We start from the raw sequence: 22,070 nt of genomic DNA, 5'->3' as shown, positions 1-22,070 counted from the left end.
TCGCTCTATAGATACCTCTTAGGTCTAGTAGGTTTATAGTGTTGTTCAAGTCTTATACTTCCTTATTGATATTTTCTAGTTTTAAAAATCCATTACTGAAAGTCTGGCATTAAAGTCTCTAATATGGTTGAACTATTTTTCTCTTTATATTGTATATTTTAGGGCTCTGTTATTAGGTACAGACACATTTATAATTGTTATATCTTTGATGGACTGCTCTATACCATTATAAAATACTTCTTATTTCTAGCAATTTGTTTTGTTTTAAAGTCTGTTTTGTCTGGTATTTGTATAGGTACTCCTGATTTAAAAAAAATTTTTTTTAATGTTTATTTATTTTTGAGACAGAGCATGAACAGGGGAGGGGCAGAGAGAGAGGGAGACACAGAATCTGAAACGGGCTCCAGGCTCTGAGCTGTCAGCACAGAGCCCGACGCGGGGCTCGAACTCACGCACCATGAGATCATGACCTGAGCTGAAGTCGGATGCTTAACTGACTGAGCCACCCAGGCGCCCCAAGGTACTCCTGATTTTTTATGCTTTCTTTTTGTGACACATCTTTTTCCATCCTTTTACTTCGAAAAGTCTTTGTATACAAATAAGGAGGAAAGAATAATACTTTTCTAGAAAAAATCAGTTATATCTATGGACTATTTATTCCTGTAAGAGAGCCAGCCAGCACAGAACTGTCATCAGTGGCTTTCATGAGAAGGGGCTAATAATCTGGGAAGCTGCCACCAAGCATACCCCAACCTCAGTTCTGAAATATCTCCAGAGATTCTACAAGTCAGAAATACTTCATCGTCTACTCCCACTATAGAGCCATTCCTTCTTGGTCTGATGTTTTCTTTTTCCCCTAGAACGTGGAGAGTACAGATTTCCCTCTCATTTCTTCACTGTGATCTTGGTTGTATTTGTTTTTATTCCTCAGACTGAGTTTGAACTTTGCAATTTACTTGTCCTTTTTTGTAATTGCAGCATAAAAAAAATCAATGCAAACATTGAGTGCTCAATGCTCTTTATATTTTAATACTCAGAAAGTCAGAAAGAGAGAAGGACTTTTAATGGACCCCAGGGTCTACATGTAAAATATTTCTTGACAGGAGAATTCTGTTACCTGTGGAACTCGTATCTCAGAATTCTCTTGTCCTCTGTAATAATCAAAGGACAGGGATGTTCAAATAATCAAATGGTTAAGTATGGCGGAAAAGAAGAAAATTGCATCTTCAAATTCAAAATAGTACTCTGAAATGCTTTCTCTTTCTCCATATGGAATGTTTCCTAATTTAAACAAATAACTAAAGGCTTCAAAGCTTTACTATTTAATTTAAATATCAGTGAAATTCTGGAATTTGATTAGTGTTGGAAAACAGATCTGGAATCCATCTAAATTTCTCCTCACCATTCCCATACCGATAAGGCATGTAAGAGATCAGTAATGCTATTTGCTATCTTTCCTTTTCAGGCACTGTTATTTCATATGGTTTGTGGGGTGCCCCTCATCGTAGACCTGTGGACATATGCTAAGGTGTCTGAAAAGTGGGCCAAGCCTGAAAGAGGGGAGTCCCACTCTGAAGATCCCCAGGCTATCACTGTTGACTTGTAGTAACATACAACCATAGGCCTTGCCCTCCTGCCCATGAGCAGTCCTACATCATGGGCTCCTGTTCTGCCACAGGGGGCAGTCAGTGCCAAAGGTGGCCTCCTCTGGCCTCCCACATCCAGGGCATGGTAGATAGAGATGTGGCAATTAGATTTACCTGTTTTATTTTCCAAGAAAGCAGGAAACTTAAAAGCTTAACGTTTTAGACTGGCTAGAAATGGATTAAACAATGTTTCTGTTCAGATTTTGGCTGTGTCTAAAGATCCACATGTTCTAGGTTTCATTCTTAAGTCATGATCTCACACACACACACACACACACACACACACACACACACACGAATATGCTTTCATAAAAACAGGAGGGGTTCCATTCCATTTTAACTAAAACAAGGCACACCTGGTTAAGATAATGAGCAAAGAGGACAAATTTAAAATCCAAATACACTTCCTTACAGATGACTATTCAATTCAACTGGCAGTACGATATTAGATATTCTTTTCTGAATCACTGTAATTCAATGTACAGTACAGTATGTACTGTCTGGGATGAAGTTCAAATCATAAATACTATGGGAAACATCTAATAGCTTGGAATGGCCTTTGCAAGTGGCCAATAAGCTCTAAGAGACTGCAAACATATTAAATCTGGTGAAGCATGAGCTATGTGTTCCAGAATGAGCCCATCTCCCTGTCATACCCCACCTCCTTACTCCAGCACTATCTGGGACTGGGTCTTAAGGAGCTGGCACACGGTGTTACTCTTTGGATGCCAAATGATGGTGGGGCCTCTTCCCTGCAGACTGTGGTCAGCAAGGTGAAGGCTGCTGGCCACAGTCATAACAGCTGAGCTGATCTGTGATTTCTGCCTCTCCTGCCAATGTCGGGGCCAGATTTGCCGATGTGTTTGTGTTGGTGTGCAAGATGCTGGAGAGAGGCCATCTGCCCTGCGTGTCAGATTCCAGATTCCGTATGGTTATGGCAGGGTTTGGGAGAAGTATCCACAGAGCTAGGGGCAGGATTAGAATAAAGAGGTGCTAATGGTGTGCAGTTGGGAAGGTAAAGGAAACTGTCGGGAACTTGATGGAAAAAGAGGGTTGAAGAAAATTAAAGAAAGATCAGGGGAAATAAAGAAAAATATAAGGGAGAAGACAAACATTGCTGTTGTTTTAAAGGTCAAGGAGTAACAATAATATAGAAAGGCTCTTTCACCTTGCCAGATTCAACAGTGAGTTGCATTTTGGCTCCTTCAATAAAATTTACACCATTGGGATCTTGGGCTCTCCTTCCAGGTTACAGGCTCTGTCTTCCAGTCATGCCCATCCCACCTGAAACAGTCATTTATTCTCCAGATGCTATACATCTCCACACTCGCCCCCTTCACTAAGGTCCAGTTTTTACTTACAGATTAAATCTCTTTCTGATTATTTAGCACTAGTTTTCTGAGGCCAATCTCTTCACTTTTCTTCACCTTCGTCCATATTGCTATATGTTCTGAAGACAGGTCAACTAGATCACGCTATGCAAGAATTCAAGTTTTATTGTTCAAATATATGTGTGTGTACATACATATGTGCATATATATATATCTCTATATAACATTTGCATATATAGTGTATGTATGTGTGTATATACATACATGTGTGTGCATCTGTGTGCTTAAATATAAATAAATATTACTAAGATTTATAGGAATTTTAAAATCTATCAGATCACATTTCTTCAAACAATATTCTTTGATAAGCCATGACACTTCATTTTCATGAGTCCACACTTCAAGAATCAGTACAAAGTCAGATGGTTTAAAATATAAACAAACAAACAACAAATAAAACCAGACTAAAAGAGGCATCCAGGCTTTCTTTTCTAGGCTCTGAGACAAATTTCAGGTGCTGTCTTCTATCAATTTCATTTTATCCTCTGCTCTTGGAAACTCCACTCATTCTTTAAGTCTGATTCATATGATTTTACAGAGTCAGGAAGGGGGTCAGAGAGGAAAAAAAGATGACCCAGAAAGGTAGGTCAGAGAGGGGGAGGGAGAAACCAAGTCACATGAGAACAAGGAACCTGTGTGTCTTTCTTACTTCTAAATACCTTGGTACTTAGAACAGGGCCTGGTGAATGGGATGGTACTCAACAAATACATGCCAGATGAGGGGAATTACTGATGTTGTACCGTGCACTTAGGGTCAGGTTGGGTGCTTTTACATTTGTTTATTTTTGAGAGACAGAGAGAGAGCACAAGTTGGGGAGGGGCAGAGAGAGAATGAGACACAGCATCTGAAGTAGGCTCCAGGCTCTGAGCTGTCAGTACAGCGCTTGACATGGAACTGGAACTCACAAACTGTGAGACCATGACCTGAGCCGAAAATGGAAGCTTAACCGCTTAGCGATTGAGCCACCCAGGCGCGCCAGGCTGGGTGCTTTTAAAAAGAGTACTGAACAACTGGGCAATAAAAAGTAACTAGGTATAACAACATGTTCTTCTTTGTGTAATAAGAACACGTATTTCCTGAGGCAGTACCTTTAGAACTTGGGCTCATGCTGAGGCTGTGGTCCCAGAGTCCCAGAGGGCAGAGCAAGGGTAAGCAGTAATCTAAGGTGGGGCCAAGTCTGGCCTGCAGACTGTTTTCCTACAACCCAGGAGTTGAAAATAGGTTTTTACATTTTTAAAAGGGTTATAAACAAAACAAAGAAAAACAGACATCAGAAACCTTATGTGGCCTGTAAAACCAAAACTACTTATTATCTAGCCCTTAACAGAAAAAGTTTGCTAACCCTCGTGCTAAGGAGATACTAAAAATGTGCCTCTGAGCTTACTTTTAGTCTAAAGTGTGTTTGGCTTGAACTTGTGTTCAACCACGGTGAGACTGCAGGCCTGTGGTCTGTCAGAATGCTCTGTGAGCGCGCGCGCGCACACACACACACACACACACACACACACACTCGATGTTCTCCATCCAAACTTAGAGCAGCTCCGTAGCACTGAATTATAGAGTTTATACCTTTGTTAATTCATGCTTGGTGATGTGACTTTTGTAGGTGTTTTCCGACATGATTTTCTCGTTAGAGTTTCACAGTGCAACAAAGTTCCTTCCTAGAATATCTGTGTGTGGCAAAATCATAAAGGTGTTGCATGTAATATGGTGTAATGATCACAGAGCTTTGTTATGGAGCTTTGGATTCATCTGGAATCTAGCTGAAATGCTCAAGGCATAACCTAATTACCTCCCTTCTGTCTTTCACTAAAGCTGGGAAATTTTTGGTCATTGTTTATGATTATTTTCTGCCCTAATCTTCCCCTCTTCCCCTTCTCTGACTCTAATTACATTTATGTTAGGATGCCTGATATTATGGCACAGATCACGGAGTCTCTGTCACTGTCAACAATCTTTTCTTTCCATTTTCCAGATGGATAATTTCTATTCTTCTATCTTTAAGTTCGTTGATTTTTTTTTTTTTCATCATCTGCTGTTAGGCCCATCGAGTGATTTTTTCAAAAAAATTTCAGACACTATATTTCTCAGTGCTGAAATTTTGTTTGCTTTTAGAGTGTCTCTTTTTTGTGCTTAGGTTTCCTATATGTTCATTGATTGTGGCTATATTTTTTCTTATGTCTTTGAGCATAATTATAATAGCTACTTTGAAATTCTTATCTATTAATCTCAATATATGTGTCCTCTTGGAGTCAGTTTCCTTTAATGTATGGGTCACATGTTTCTGGGGTTTTTTTTTGTATGTCTAGTAATTTTGGACTGTATCTTGAACATTGTGACTGCTATGTTAATCTATAGCAGTGCAGTTCAATAGAATTAACACATGAGCCATATATGTAATTTTAATTTTCTATTATCCATATTAGAAAATTAAAAAGAAATTGGTGAATTTTACTAATATATTGCATTTAACCCAATGTATTCAAAATATAACTATTTCAACATGTAATCAGTATTAAAAATTACTAAGATATTTCACAATCTCTTTCCATACTAAGCCTTTGAAATCAGGTGTATACTTTTACAGCACATTTCAAATTGGACAACACTGCTACCAAAGATGGTTATGTGCTCAGCACAGTTAGGAGTATCATTAGTGAAGAATATTGAGAGGTGGTCCAATAAAAGTAACCCCATTACTTAAATTCTATTCGTTGGCATTCTGCAGAGACACTGTGGGCCTACTATGATATGAAGAAGGAAAGAGTACACTGAGCTTCTCTTCCCCATCACATATGTGTCTCAATTCAATCAGAGAAACTCTGATTCCATGTTTTATATTATTTGGCTTATGTGCATAATTTTAGAAATATTTGGACACTAAAATAGTTTGAAAACATAAATGATTTTAAAACAGGATTCTTAGAGCACCTGGGTGGCTCACTCAGTTAAGCATCTGACTTGATATCGGCTCAGGTCATGATCTAATGGTTGTGAGATCGAGTCCTGCATTGGGCTCTGCACTGAGCGTGGAGCCTGCTTGGGATTCTCTCTCTCCCTTTGCCCCTCCCCTGCTTGCACACACACAAAATAAAACAAAATAAAATAAAATAAAGGGTGTCTGGGTAGCTCACTTGGTTAACCGTCTGACTTTGGCTCAGGTTATGATCTCACGGTTTGTGGGTTTGAGCCCCACGTCGGGCTCTGTGCTGACAGCTTGGAGCCTGGAGCCTGCTTCTGATTCTGTGTCTCCCTCTCTCTCTGCCTGTCCCCTGCTCACACTCTGTCTCTCAAAAATAAATAAATGTAAAAAAATAAAATAAAATAAAATAAAATAAAATAAAATAATTCTTGAATGGATTCCTAAGTTCATTCTTGCTCCGTCATGCCCTTGAGCCCATGCTGACCTCTCCTCTTCTAGATTCACTTATCCTACTTTCCAATATGTCACAGAGCTGGGCTGTCTCTGTGACCTGTCTGATCTTTGAGTCTTCACGGTGGCAAGGCCTTCCTTCTTTGGTCCTGGGTGTGTGTGGTTGATTCATTCACCAATTGATGCATTTGTGGGATGGCTGCTCATACCAAAGATGCTCAGGGAGACTTCTGAGAGTGAGCCATTCCTCATGGCCTTCAGTGTTAGGGTGGAATTTTATTCTTTCGTTTAAATTGAAGTATAATTAACATACAGCACTATATTAGTTTCACATGTACAACATAACAATTCAATAATTCTATATATTGCTCACGACAATAAGTGTAGTCACCATCTGTCACCAAACAACACCGCTACCATCTTATTGACTATATTCCCTATGCTGAGACTTTTATCTCCATGTCTTATTTATTTTGTAACTGGAAGTTTGTACCTCTTAATCCCCCTCACCTATTTCCCCTTGCCACCCACCTTCATCCTTAAGTTGCCATGGACCACACACAACCCACAGAGTAAGTCTCACCTCTTGCTTTCCCTCTTATCTTCCCTCTCTCACTCATACACACTTTACCAGTTTGACAAAGCAAAGGAGGTTGGCACGAAAACCAAAATGCTTTGCGAAACTTTTGTACCAGGTGAGAGGCACAAGTTGGTCTTAAAAAGCTGCCATGTCAAAAGTCCAGCTTCTTTATAAAAGAAAAACATGCAGAGAACCACAAAACAAAAACCATGTACCGCAACCCAGAGCAGAATGGGAGGCCAGGGGTGATATTACACACTCTAACAACCACAGCGCTATGCAAAGTCTCACTGAAATGGCTGGAAATAAGGAGGCTTAACTGACAAACACATTTCACGCATTCATCTCGGTTGACAGCCCAAGAAAATTCACTCCAGAGCACATGAGAAACATGGCCACGAAAGCTGGGGTTGGCAACAGACCTCCTGATGGGTTCTAAACAATGTACAGCAAGATCCACACTCACTGGTGTTAGTTTCAGCCACTGAAACAGATCAACCACAGACACTAACCTGTGTTACTTACTCATGGGTTCTCACACTCTGACTTCGATTTCCTTTTTCTCCAAGACAAAATAACTTGGCGGGAGCTGACATGTATCAGTTGAAAGCATGTGATGATTTTTTCTGCATGAGATGTTCTTAGTGGCCTGCTAAAAAATACCTTCTAGCTAGGATTGTACATTTTTATCAGACCTCTCGCCAGAAAGTCAGTATTTCGAGCAAGCAGAAATCACTTGCCAACAACAAGAGAACGTGGCAGAGAGAGGTACTGTGGTGTTAACTGTATCTCACCCCCCAACTCATAGGTGCTTCTACCCCGACCCTGGAGGGTCCAAGTTTGAGAACACAGTGACTTACCGTGATTGGCACGGGTGTGAGTTGCACCTTCGGACCTGGGGCTCTGGACGGCTTGCTTGAGGACAGTCACTGTCATTCACCAGAGTTGTGGTCTTGTTAACAATCCGTGTGCAGGACACAATGGTTCTGCGTTCCCCTGGAAACCAAACACAGGGAACTGAGAGGCTATGGCTACACACACCTGGAAAGGCCGTTCATTGATGCGGATGGAGGAACATTCAGGTGCGTCTTTTGATCAGTTTGCCATTTTAAGGTGGCTGTTGTAATGCTTTATTGGTTGTCAGAGATAAAGAACCATAAGGTTAGGGATGAGGGTGTGTAAGACATGACAAGGGGCACCATGGGGCAGGAGGAAGATTCTAGAACAGGATCAGAAAGAGGCAACACCTCAGATTAGCTATGTGCTTAGACAGCTTGGGATTCATTGAGGCCAGAGTTCTGATTTGGCTCTTTAATTTCCAACAAAGATTGCCAATCTCTTTATCCGTTCCTTTGATATTTAAAGTCTATGCAGGTCTGGTCTTGATTAATTACCTGTACATCAGCCCTCACCAGAAGATCACGGCTCCCTATTACAGAATTCCTACGTGTTGGAGAGAAGTGAGAAGCAGAGGGGCTGGTCTGAAGGACACACAGACCTGCATCGTCCAGGCAGGCAATCTCGAGCCAATCTGAGAATCTGTTTCGCCAACTACTACTTGTCCAGGGTATCACTTGCATTTGGGAACTTCACTACCTGGTTGTCCCAGATGGGTGTAGCCATTCTCTGGGTGTCCCCAAAGCACCCTACACACTGCTTGGTCATGACTTTGCCACGGAGGCAGATGATAGGGAGCAGGGAGGGTAGTTTCTGGAGTCAGGCAGCCTGGCTTCAAACTTGGCTCCATCACTAGCATAAGGATCACCGTATCAGCAGCCAGCCACCATGCTTCTGTGCCTCGATCTTCTCAACCAGGCTGGTTTATTTAACCCCCGTGCCTTAGGGTGTTCCAGGGATGGTTAAAATTAAGCGATACATATAAAGTATTTAGAACAGAACCTGGCAAGGGTTAACACTCCATGTTAGCTGTATTTTATTTTCATTGTTATTTGGGAAGTATGGCAATAAAAGATTAAGAGGATGTCAAGGACAACTATTTGGACCCCAGATTTCTCACTTGGTCTCCTGGAGAATTTGTCCTTTAGGGATGCCTCAAAAGTGTGGAGTCCTGAATTACACCATCAACTGTTACTGCCTGCAACTGCAGCCTTGGGTGAGTGCAGAAAGCATGGGGCCATCTCAAGCCACATTTTCGTTTTGGCTGCAGGTGTGACAATGGTGAGTCATCGGTTGTCATCTGACAACCTGAGAGTCACTGGTGTCATAAAAGAATGCCACTGGGCCAACAGTGACAGAACAGTACCCCGCCCCCGCCCCCAGCTGAGGGGAGCCTGCTAACTGCTCCATTTGGGCCATGCTTCGTTTGCCCAAGAAAAAAGTCTGGCAATTAGGGATATGGGAGTTGCTGGATTTGGAGGTTGCAGGGACATTGGCACAGGGGGACAGCTGAGGGATGGGGGGCTCCTAGGGAGAAGTGCAAAGTGGGACAACGACAGGGCTGATGAGGGTTCCTGAAGCTATGCCAACTGCCAGGGCTGCCTGAGGAACAGGCTAAGAACAAACAGCAAGGGCAGTTAGCCAAGATGTGCAGGAGAAGGAAGGAATTCACAGCTGGCCCTGGCAGTGTCTGATGGCCCAATGATGTTATGGATAGAATTCCTACCTATTAGAAATGGGACAAGTCACTAAATGGTAAGCAATCCTCTACATATCAGATACCTGACAAACACCATCTTAGTGGTCAATAGCCATGTGGGATTGGGTATTGGTGGGGCCATCCCACTCTCTGGGCTGGCATTCCAGAGTCTAGGTGAACTCTCCATCCTAACTCTGTGCCCATAAAAACCCATACATCCAGTGTCCCACCTCTCATCACTGGGCTGTGTGTCCTATCAGGGTGACAAATTACCCTGTCCCAAGGGGCTGCTGGCTAAGAGTTCAGAATGGCTTCCTACTGCTCCCCGTAATGAATATGGTACCTTTTGCCGATACTAATTTTTGCAGTATGGCAGTTCCTTCCCTGCAGTAGGCATAGGGGCCGATCACTCTATTTGAGAGGTGAGAACATTTTAGTATAGATAGGGTAAGTAATTTGCTAATATATGGCAGCAAATTGTAACTCAGCCAGGACTCATGCTCGGAATGTTTCATCAGACTCGTGGGGCTTTTTCCTTCTGCTGTATCCTGTAGTGGGACACCTGTGGCAAAAAGGAAAGAGTATTTTGGGGCAACACATCTGGTTCCCTTCCACCAAACAGTAACAAGTGAAGGTCTATCCTGTTCATTCCCAGGGTCACTCACGTGTCATACCTGTGATGTATCTGCATAGCGGCCAAACCTCCACTCAGGTCAGAGTCCAAGGGCCCTGGGCCATAGGCAAAGCAGCCTTGGGGGCACAGCTCCAACACAGAGGAGTTTGGAAGGCTACACAAGTGTTTTGCAGAGAGAGTTCAGAGGGGTGTGCTAAAGTTTCCCGGGAAATACAGGTGATATGGCCAGCCTTTCTTGTGCCCTGTGCACTGGCTGCCGAGTGCCTCGAGTTCACAACCTTCCTTGAGCAAAACCCCACACCCCATGGGCACGTGACCCCGGATGCTCACCTCCTCCGCACTGCATGCTGCACCCTTCCCAGCCGCTGTGGGTCCAGATGAACAAAGAGTCCTGGGGTTTTTCCGGCTCGCTTTGATTTTCGGCAGTGTAGTTTACAGGAACGGTGTACTCGTAATGGATTCCATAATTTTGGTCATGAAATAACAACACCTGGATCAGCAGCAAAATAAAAGGCCATTCTGGAATCAAGCGGAAGCATCCGGGCTTGCTGAATTTGCAAACCAGGCCGCCCTTGGGGCTGTCTCTCTACCAGGGTAACCAGTTCGTTTCTGGGTTTCAAAACACGTTCAGTCTAGGGGCACCCCCTTATTTGGGTCTTGGGTTCCTCAGATACTCAACTCAGGGGCTGGAGTGTATGTGAACCATCAGCAGGGAGCTCTGCCCCTTCCCATTGGAGACAGGACCAGTTTGGACGAGGAATTTGGAGACAGGCAAATTTGCGGGCTCTCACTGAACTCTATGTGGAGAGCCCCTCGGTGCAGAGAAAAGAGCCTGTTTCCGCATACTCACCCACGAAGCTGCCCTTGCAGCAAGAAAGACACAAACATACTGTTTTTCCCTAAAAAGGCATGTGAACAAGTAGGGTTATTCTACTTTTTTGAGAATGAACATCACTCTTCAGTCCCCTAGCACCGGTCATTGACACATGGAAGGCAGGCTCAAGGGCAAACACAGCCCACCACAGAGGAGCCTTGGGGACTTCTGTTTAGGAGTCCAAGGACGCACGAGCCTTCTTGCTGCCACAGGAGTTAGGATGTCAATGCCCACGGGGTGACAGGGGCCTGGCTCGAGGCTGAAAGCTCAAAGTGAGGGGCGGGGAGCCATCCTGCAGCTTGGGGACCCTTGGGTCTGAAATCCTGGTGAGTGAGCAGATGGATGGGCCTGCTCTTTGTATGACAAGGCATCACAAGCCCTGTAAAGACAGAAGTGCTCTCTCAGCTTTGTTTCTCGACACACACGCTTTGGTGCAGAACAAGCCTTCTTGCGGGAGCCTGGCTGGAGGTGACGTGTCTTTGGGCTAGACTCAGAACCAGTGGGTACTTCTGGGTCAAGGCAGCTCTCAAGTTCACTTCCAGGCCTGGAGAAGCAGCAGACGGCTACAGGCGGGTGTGCTCCACCTGCCTGGACCCGGTGAGGGGACCGCACAGCTCCTGAGCATCTCCCACCCCTCCCAGAGCTTGAGTGGTGGGGTGGGGGTGAGGTGCTAAGAGCAGCCTGAACCGCATACGCATCCACTTCTCCAAGAAACAGACGTGCAGTAATGCATTTGGAAAAATGCCTCCAGTTAAAAAAAAAAAAAAAAAAGATAAAAAAAACCTCTTTAAAAGATCTTTATTATCTCAGTATGGGAATAAGACTGGTGAATCAAGAATCCATATGAAACCAATTTCATGCAATTTTGCAGCCACGTATAATTTGTGTGTGTGAGTGTGTAATTGGTTTCAAATGCAGGTCCCCGTGCCTTTTATGGACACTCCTGACCCTGCAGGCAATGTATGCACCCCAGTTTGGGGACAGCAGACTTCTGTTTAGAGGCAGAGGGGCACGTCTCCTTTCTGGATTTAAAAACTTGAAGTAATCATTTTTCAAGAGAGAAAAGTGATTAATAAATATTAAAAAGGGTTGGAACTTCAGCTGAGTCTTATCAGGCACGGTCTGCATGAGTCCAGGCTGCGCGTTTGCTTTGATGGGCTGACGGTTCACTCACAGTTGATGAAAGCATTGGGCAAAGAAGGAAAATATACCCGTCTTAGGGTCTGATAATAAAGCAGATTCATGTGCTAACAGGTGACAGTGCTGCATGGCTTTTATCTCGTCTTATGCTTCCTCTTACATCAGGACACGAGGATTTGTTCTAATCCAGTAATCTATTGCAGGGCAGTGGCTTCAGTATAGGTTCTTGGGGCCCAGAAATCAAACTTGCAAGGCTGCGTCTACAGTGGACTTCGTGGGCTGAGTGCTGGTCGCACGGGCAGGCTGCAGGACGGTTGAAGTCATGCATGGAAACCAGTTCACTCTGATCTCGTCAGAAGGTGTAGCAGGGGTAGGGCCATCATGGGTGATGTTGTACTGGGTGCCCGTGCTCGCAGGCAGAGCTGGTCTCCTCAGGGGATTCCCTGAGAAGTGGCCAGGGAATCTTCTGGCTGTCACCTAACCTTGAACGGCTGCAGATTGCCAGAGACCGAAAATTAATGGAGGAAAAAAAAAAAAATTTCCAAGCGGAGACTTTGGCAAGCACAGAGGACAAAATGTGCTTTGATTACAGACGCACAAGCTGCCACAAAATCCGTTCTTTGGAATGAGACATGGAATCAATAATTATGAGCTATCAGAAGTTAGCCATGAGAACTTCTGGACCCTGAGAAAGAAATGGTGGTATCCCCTTCTCTGGAGATCTTTAATGCTTTTACAAGGATGTATGACCGATGATAAAGTGGTTTACACCGGATGCCCGCCCGAGACAAGAGGTAAGACAAGGTTGCCCCAACCTGGGCTGACTACCCAGGGAGTAAATCTTCCTGTAGAACCTGGTTCTCCTTCCCGATTCCCGAACTCCTGTTGCAAGCCGAGTCTGGAAAATCTGAGCGACGCTGGTTTGGAAAGAGAGTCAACAGTTCATTTCCAAAAGGTAGTTTCCAATGTGGATATACAAACTGTGGGGCGGATCTGTGCCATCTGATATAAAAACACAGACTCCGAGTGAGGCTGTCTGCTCGATGAGGCCAATTCTCCCTGGCTGCCACATGGAGAAGTATTTCCTTCCTGGAGGCGGTTCCTTTTGAAAAAGATGGTAACTCTCTCTGCCAGTGAAGAGCCAGGGCGAAGTTCTGGGAGGGGGAAATTCTCAGGCATGTGGCAAAAGGGATGAGATAAGAGAAGATGGAGAGAGAGAGGGGGCGGGGGAGGCTTGAGCAGCAGGTGGCCAGGTAACCCACCAGGAGCCAGGTCCTCAGGAACCTCTCCCCAGGTCCCAGGGAAGAAGAGAGTCAGCAGACCCCTTGGAGAACCAGGCTCAAGACAAACACAAAAGCACAGCAAGTTACCATCAGATGCAGTGGTATTTTGGTTGGTCCCTTGGCAGAAATTTTCTCCCACAGGCCCCTTCTAACGTAGCGCACAGTGGTGCCGGCGATCTGGTACTCCCCGGGGAGCTCGATCTTCCAGTCGCTGTTGATGGATCTCTTACTGGTGTCTTTCAGGGCTAGGAAGAAAAAGGGGACACCATGGGAACCAGGGGGAGTCAGTCTGGGTGTCCTGAGTGGTGGGGCAGAGGTCTCAGCCTCCGCCTCTACAGGGGAAGGGAGGAGGGTGGCGTGCAGTGATAGAAGGTGAGTTTTCTGTGTACAGGCAACAGAAACCTGGCTCACAGGGGGCAAACAGCCCAAGGGCCACAGGACCTGGAGAAACCTGAGAAAGAGCGGTTGCAATAGCGGCAGCTTCCAGTGTGGGCTGCCTCAGAATCCACCCACCCAGTGGGGGTGCGGGGAGGAGCGCCAGAGGGTGGAGACAAACACAGCACAATCACAGTTCCTAAACTCCCAGGGGAGAGGGTCTCCTGCCTGGTGGGTGAATTCTATCTTAACGTGCCCAAGCCTACCGAGAGGGACTTGCTGCTTTAGCAAAACGCATCAACTCATTTGACTGTTACCTACCTGGGGCTTCTTAAAGTCACAGCCCAGGGGCACCTGGGTGGCTCGGTCGGGTAAGCGTCCGGCATCGGCTCAGATCAAGAACTCACGGCGTGTGGGTTTGAGCCCCGTTTGGGGTTCTGTGCTGACAACTGGGAGCCTGGAGCCTGCTTCGGATTCTGTCTCTGTCTCTCTCTCTGCCCCTCCCCTGCTTGTGCACTCTCTCTCTCTCTCTCTCTCTCTCTCTCTCTCAAATATAAATTAAGAAAAAATAAAAAAAGAAGAGCCGTAAAGTTACAGCTTAATCCGGCTTCTCTTAAGGATTTGATAGCCCTGCACTAGTAAAGTGGATGCCTCCTCAAGAAACCACCGTGACTCTTTTAACTCTTTCCCGGTCGAGTCCGGGAACCCAGGCTGCCCACAGACAGGACGGCAGAGCTCCACCAGGGCTGTGAGACTAGGGCTCCGTGGGCTTCGGGTTCACTCTGCTGACTCACGCCTCCACCGGGTACAGAATGTGTTGGAAGAGACAAAGCCAACAGTGTGCTGATCGGCCGGAGCAAAACTGTGGTTTTTCCACACAAGCCACATAGTGATGGTCTGAGGGCTGACGGTGACTCGTTAGTGTCTCCTCGCTGAGGTTTGGAGTCCTGTCGTTCTCATGAGGAGAGCACTCTGTGGTGAAAGCCCGTTTTTTTGTTTTGTTTTGTTTTGTTGTTTAGGAAAGCAAAGAACTACACTGGCAGTTAGGAGAAGGTGGCAAATGACAGTAGGTGACACCGTCTTATGCCGCCCCAAAAATGAAACTTCAGGGCACCCAGAGTGCAATGCCTCAGTCTCTGTAAATACAGCTGGAGCCCCCGATGCCCCCAATGGCTTGGGGACACTGCTCCGTCCACAGTCAGTGAAATCACGTTCTACCCTGCTCCCTCTTCTCTGCTTACCGAGGCCAGAAATAAAACACTTGCATTTAATACCGATTTTGCATAATAAGAGTTGAAGCCAAAAAGGGGCTTCCTGTGAACCCGGAATCCGTGAGCTCCGGGCTGGGTTAGGATCTGGTTGGACCCGGTCCTGGCCAGGCCACAAGCACCTGGGAGACGCTGGGCCTCTGCTTCCTCATCTCCAAGACATGATGGTCCCAGCCCTCACTCCCGCCCAGCAAGGCTCTCCTGGCACACGCAGAGGACATGCATGCTCAGGACTCCTTGCTTATAGGAACTGCCAAGAGAAACTGAGAAAGAAACAGGGAGGGCCGCTTTCCAGTAGAGCAACTTCCAGTTGGGGTTTCATATCCAGGGTGGTTGTGCAGAGCGAGCGGTTGAGGATTACAGGACTCCAGGGAAGGCTTAGAAGAGAGAAGGCTCTACTTCTTGGAATCAAATGTTTCCCTTCAAGAAATTCTACCTGCTACTGACATTTCCTGGCTCCTGAAAGGAAGTGAGAGTATCAGGATACTCACAATTTCTGCTTCCTCAGCCACCGCCTAAAGGCACCATTTAAGGGCCATGTGCTCTGATTTAGCCCCTCATGTACTTTTACCCATGTAACCTTCCCAACAACTCTCCAAGGTAAAGGATCATTTTGCTCTTTCCTCAGATGAGGCAATGGGGGCCCAGAGAGGTTAAGTTACCTGCCTAAAGTCACACAGCTATTACGAGTAGACACCTGAACCTAAACAGACCAAGCTCAGCACCCTTACCATTCTGGCTATATAAATCCCCATATTCCTTAGGTTATAACCTCAGTCGAGAGTTTTAGGAAAAATGCTGAGATGGGCAAATGTCACCCTCGTTTTTAAAGAGGACAAATTCCAGGCTCGAATGGGTACAGGGTCTCACATTCCATATACCCTCCTAAAAATCACTAACTTTGCAGATTTCCAAAGCTTCCAGTGAACGAACAGCCTCATATGTGTTCAGGAATGTTAATTATTGGGGAATCTAGGTGAAGCCTGTATGGGTGTTCATTGTTCTAATTTCTCCATAGGTTTGGAAAATTGGTTCTTGCACATGCATATGAAAATTTGGTTTCAGAAATCAGTGCAGGCTGGTGGGATGTGGCAGACAGGCCAAAGGAGGGGCCAGAGTCTCAGAAAGAACTGTCTCCAAAAGAACAAGACTGGGAAGCATAGGGAGTGACCCACACATGCCCCCCCCCCGCCGTCAGCCCCTCACGCTTTTCTGAGGGCCTCCTAGCAGGTGCTAAGCACACAGCTCCTGCCCTCAGCCAGCTCCCTGTATGGAAGGTGAGAGAATGGATGAACACAACAGTTTCATAGACTCTGTGGCAGAGGTGAGTTCGGGGCCCCCATATGTGTGTGCGGGGGACAGGGACAGGGGCAGATGGGGAAGACTGTCTGAAAGCAACGCAGAGGCAGGGAGAAGGAGTGGACTGGGAGTGCCTGGTAGGCAAGGACTGGATGGCATGGATCCTGACCTGGGCGGCCACGACTGATGTTCCTGAGGTGGGCTGGTGGAGAGAGGAAGGCTCTGTGTGGAGAAGAGGGAGGCAAAGGAATTTTCTTTTTCCCTAGAAGTTTGGCTGGGCAAAGGAGGTGAGGTAAAGAGTGGCTGTAGAGGGTGGAGAAGGGGAGAGAAGTTTCAGTGTTCCTGTTATTGGGGTGGGGGATTTGAGCATGTCAAGACCCCCCCTCCCTGCGCCCCCCCCCGCCCTGTAACTTGGGGTTAGAGGGATGAACAGAAGAGTTTCTTTAGAGCTACATGCTGACCACCAGCATGCTTGGGCCCATCTCAGAGAACCCACTGCCCACACAGACACCAGAGGCACTCTGGGGTGACTGTGCTCCTTGTCGCGGCCTACCCACATGCATCTGCTGACTCCCCCAGTCAGTGCCCAGGGTTGGGGCCTTGGGTTTAAGACTTGGGGCCCTGACCTTCTTCTCAGGTTATGGCTGCTATGAATCGTGTGTTGTTGTCTGGCATTTATTTCTTCAAGTAACAACCTGGGGTTGCCTTTGGGGATATGTTCTTCCTCTAGCCATGCTGGGCAGACCCCAAACTCACCCCAGTTCCAGGCATGGACCCATCACCCAACCCTGGACAGTGAGAGTCAGTCCCAAGACTTCGTTCACCTTGGGAAGCAGCAGCCTTCTTACCACAGAATTGCCCAGAGACTCGATGTAAGTCTGGGTTACCAGTACATGGGAAGAGGCCCCCAGAATAAGGTCAACTGAGAGAGGACAGCAGTGCCCAGGGGAGAGAATATTTTCCCATAATATTTAAAGCTCCTGGATCCAGCTGTGCCTGAAGCTGATGCTCAGCAACTGAGAACTGGGTTTTGCTTTCACATTTGCTTTTTGGAGGTCAGTTAAAAAAAAAAAAAATACTAACCATGATAGGGGCAGAGCAGTTTGGGAAAGATTACTAGTGTGGACTCCTAGAAACCACACTAGGATCCTTACTAGTGTTAAGCTTAGTAGCCAGAGATTTAGAAGGTCTGACATTATCTATGCCTTAAACTGTCTCCCAGGCCTCTGCTCCTGTCCGACACTAATGTTCAGGATGAGGTGACTCTTTCTCACTCAGCCTTGTTTGTGCATTTCCCCGCCCTTTGTGGGAAGCACTTTAAAGTGACTTAGTGAATTATAAACTGAAAACGTGAAAGCTACCCGGCCTCCATGCCAGAAGTCAAACATCTGGGGGGTCAGGAGTGGGAAGGCCTGGGAAAAGTGAGGGAGGGCACACCTGGAGATGATTATGAAACCATCCACAGAAACAGTGCGCAGAGGTGTGGGGGCCAGCCTGGGGATCCCTGCTTCTGCTGGCAGAGGCACCCACTGTGGGTGAGATGCAGGGGACAGATGTCCAGCCAGCTGGGGCTTGGGGCTCATCAGCCTCCGATCACCAGAGGTGATCCCCTACCAGAGGAGTAGGCGGAGGAGACCTTGCAGGAGGTCCTCTGCTTTGGAGGAGTGGGTGTGGTCAAAGAATTGGGGGAAAGGAAGTGAGGGGGCAGGCTGTGGCTAGCAGGCTATGCCAGAACAAGGCCAGCAGCCGACTGGGGAAGAACACGTCAGTCAGTGGAACATTGGTAACCAGCCCCCTTAGGAAAGAAGCCTAGATCTAGAGTGCTTGTTGCTCCCATGGGGTCAATGCCCCCACCATGGAGGATTTCAAGTAATCTGTGTGCCCTCAGTGAACGCAGACCTCCTCCAAGCCACATGCCGCTGCTAGGGCACCCCCATGAGCTCTGGAAGTGCCTGTCTTTGTTCTGGAGGGCCTGGTGTGGAGCTGCTGACTTGGTGAAGTCTCCCAGTATCACAGCTTTGGGGGTGGGTGGGTGGGGCTCTCACGTCCCCAGAATGAATAAACTTTGCGTGTCCAAGCTCTGCTTGTGGTCACCTCCACGGGCGGCTGCAAGCTTCCAGGCACTGCAAACGTGGGTTCGCAACTGCCACTTGGCACCCCCATCCTCAGGACAGTTTGATCGTGATGACCATACTTTGTGAATTTTGCAGTGGGAGGAAAAACACAGAGTTAAAAGTAGGAGCTCAGCAATCCCAAGAAGCATGGAGATCGCCTCAAACCTACTGACTTCGGGTGAGTAATTTAGTCAGCAAGATTCAAAATTTGCAAGGTTTTTGCTGGGGTCCAGCGGTGACCCTGGAACTTCCTGCTGAAATCGGAACTTAGCACCTGAGATTCCTTCAAAAGGGAGGGACAGTGGCCTCAGAGAATCTCCGAACATCAAGATCATTATCAGCAGTGAGTAAATAGGTTCCTTGTGCGTCCAATGAGAAAACCATGTCCCGGGGCCGTGTCAGCTCCAGACAGCGGTAACGCAGACCACCCCTGGCCCATCGCAGCAGCCTCTACCCTGAGCGCGCTCCTTCACTCTGCAGGGTTTGCCAGAGCCCGCCAGGAGGAAGCACCAGGGCCCCCCCACCCCCCAAGTTGCAGGAATACTTTCCAAGGCCTTGTACATAATGTGGTGTTCCTTTTCTTAAAGAGGGCCCCTGAGTTAAACAAGTTTTGGGCCCCACAAGTTCCTGTCCCTCTCAATCCTGAGGCATCGATGGGTATGGGCAAGGACACCGCTTGTCGTAGGCAGTTTGAGATTTTTAGGCCTAGAAACTCAACAGGGGCTACTGAAATGAAGACAGATGCTTTGATTTGACAGGCAAACGATGGAGTTCAGAACACAGGGAAATCCTGAGCGACCTGATGGGATCTGTGCTGTCTGAAGTTCGGATTCGCTGGGGAGCAAAGTTTCGCCTGCTGGTTCTGCCTGGGTCAGAGGCTGGATGTTTGAAGCCACCGTCTGAGATAGAACCAGCGCCTGCTTTTGTGTATTTGGCTCAGGAGCCATTAGAAGCCTCTTGGCAGCTTTTGGAGAGACTTTTGCAGGGATGAGGATGAGCACGTGCTCTTTCTCGCTACCTGTGAAGAACGAAACCTCCTTAACGGCCTGGAACGTGAGGTCACGTGGCAAATGTCCATTTCCATCCCAGGGCTCTTCTTTTGCCCTGTGAACATCTACACATCATCCCTGGACTTCACTGGGGAGCAAGTGGTGGGGGGGGGGAACGGGGACGTTCCTGATGGGAGGGCACAGCTCCTCCTTATAGCTGGCTGGAGGCAGGCATGAGGGGTCCAACCCCATCCCCATGCCTCCTCTTGCATGGCGCTGTGCAGAAGCTGCTTCTTTTTTGTCCTTCTCCCTCTTGGATTCCACTGGAAGACTTGACCCACAGTCAACCTACTTCTAATCCTGGCATCCAGTCAGTTCCTTTTATTTCCACTCACAGTTCTGCCAGCTCTGTTCTTAGCTGTGGATGCAAACTGCAGAGGCATTTCCTGTTCCAGGTGGTTTTGAGCAGAAAGCCAGGCAGCGTGGGCTGAAGGTAGGTGGGGTGAAATTCTTCAGGAACTGCTCCCAGCAAATGTGAGAGTAATTCAAAGTTACACTGGGTTGACTTCCAAAGCACCCAGCCCCGAGTGGAAACAAGGCTTGTTTGAACTAACTTTAGAAACATAATGAGCATGGACCACCTTCGGATTTGCCCTTGCTCACACACCAGGCCCTGGAATCCTGGGATTAAAATTTATGAATAAGATAAGAAGACAAAAGCTGGCTCCCCCCTCTGCAGGAGGCCCGGTGCTTCTGGGGAAGTTGTCCTGAGACACTGAACCAATTTCCTTGGGCTGGAGGTTCGCTTCTTTGAAGTCCACATAAATAAGTCACAGCAATGGGCAGGTTTAACGCATGTTAGCCAGGGAAAAGTCGTTTCCCTCTGTTGATCTCTGGCTGTAATGGAACACATCAGAGCAATTCCAGGAGGCTCTGTGGATTGCCACAGGCCCAGATGAAATGAGGACCTTTGGACAAGCTGCTGAATCCCTGGAGCCTCAGTTTCTTCCTCAGCGAAATAGGAAAAGCAATACTTTGCAGTACTTAATGGGGGGCGGTTAGGGGTCAGGTCTACAGAGCCAAGCAGGGCTCAGTGACTAGGAACCACAAACGTCGATGCTCCTGTTACCTGCATGTGTGGCCCACAGGCTCTGGGAGCTGAGAGGAGCCAATAGGAGAGCTCGCCCCCACCCCCTCCCCCCCCCCCCCCCCCCGCCATGGGCAGCATCACTATTTACTTGGCCCTAAAGTGGGTTCCAGCAAAACATCTGTGTTTACTACAGAAGTTGAACAATCTAAAGGATTCTGACATCCTTCTGTCATTCTTAGGTTGCTACGGAAAAGCACAGATAACGTTCCTATTTTGGACAGAAACCTGGGGCTGGGACGTCTCGGAAGCCAGGACCGGAAGCCAAGGGACTCACCTGCAGGGGCACCTGCTGGCCAGCCAATAAGTTGACCTTAGAACTGTGCCAGCTCTGGGGATATTGAGATTATGATTTTTGAATAAGATAAGGGTCAAAGGCAATGTCTGCCTCCCAAAGACACCCGGTGACCCCAGGGGGTAGACATGTCCTTTCCAGGTAGGCAAGGGCTGATGAACCAGTCGGAAAGGGTAACATCTGGGAGTGACCCAAGGTGACAGATGCCAGTGAGGCTGACCCAATTTCCTCAGGTGGGAGGAAAGGGGCGGGGGTGGGCTTTTTGAGAATTTGGTAAAAAGGCCATAGCTCCAAGGAAGCTGCCAGCAGCAGCACAAGGCTGTTTTGGAAAGCATGTATAAGCACTGTTCCATCTGCGGCGACAGCTCAGACAGCTGCAATGAGGGGGCCAGGCTAGACGGGGACAGTGTCCACGCCAGGCAGGTGGAAAAACCACAGGGCTGATGGAGACGGATTTGAGTATGAACCTGTAAGGTTCCACCCCGGCTTAAGGAGCAGCGGTGGCCTCATGGAGGCAGAGTGGACGGCAGAAGAGAAATCTGAAGAGGAGGTGACAGGGTTGCCTGGGACACAGTAGGGGCCCCAGGCGGCTGCTTGCTGGTGAGCCCTGGTGTGGGCACTCAGGAATGAGAGCTCCTGTCCCTACTCCCGCCGTTCCCCAAAGCACATGTGTGAGGATTATCTGAGTGCCTGCAAAGTGTCTTCTTAAGTGACAGGACAGTGGTCTTCGTTGGAAACTTGCCTAAGAGAGGTTTGTTTTATGTCTGTCTAACGAGACTTGGAGTTTCTCAAGTAGAGACCATTTCAAAGAAAGACCTAGATCCTTCTGAAGCTGCAAAGGCAGGAATGTGGATAATGATATAATTAATAAAAAAATTAGCGATAAAAGCTGAACTAAAAGCATTTCACCAGGAGCTTCATTTGAGCCAAAACAACTTAATTCTTAAGTTTGAAGCCAGAGAGAGAGAGAGATCGTGTCTTATAAATTCTTTTCAATCTCAAACGGCACCTTGCAACACAGACGGAGGAGATTATAATATGAGAAAGCCCAGGAGAAGGACCTGG

At 47.1% G+C, this 22,070-nt stretch overlaps 1 protein-coding gene across 1 annotated transcript in view; it reads right to left on the bottom strand.

Moving 5' to 3' along the window:
• ADAMTS17 (ADAM metallopeptidase with thrombospondin type 1 motif 17) overlaps positions 1–22,070 on the bottom strand; it is a 347,079-nt gene that overhangs the window by 59,999 nt on the left and 265,010 nt on the right. The window contains exons 16-18 of the mRNA XM_047086834.1: positions 13,606–13,763; positions 10,552–10,711; positions 7,852–7,987 (exon numbers count right to left, since the gene is read on the bottom strand). Of these exons, the coding sequence (XP_046942790.1) occupies positions 7,852–7,987; positions 10,552–10,711; positions 13,606–13,763 (454 nt within the window). The remainder of the gene's footprint in view (positions 1–7,851; positions 7,988–10,551; positions 10,712–13,605; positions 13,764–22,070) is intronic.

Source organism: Lynx rufus, unplaced genomic scaffold, assembly GCF_022079265.1.
Source record: "Lynx rufus isolate CCGP_SWC_20201006 ecotype Redwood Valley unplaced genomic scaffold, mLynRuf1.p SCAF_21, whole genome shotgun sequence".
NCBI lineage: Eukaryota > Metazoa > Chordata > Mammalia > Carnivora > Felidae > Lynx > Lynx rufus.
This window is presented reverse-complemented; position numbering and strand designations above follow the sequence as displayed.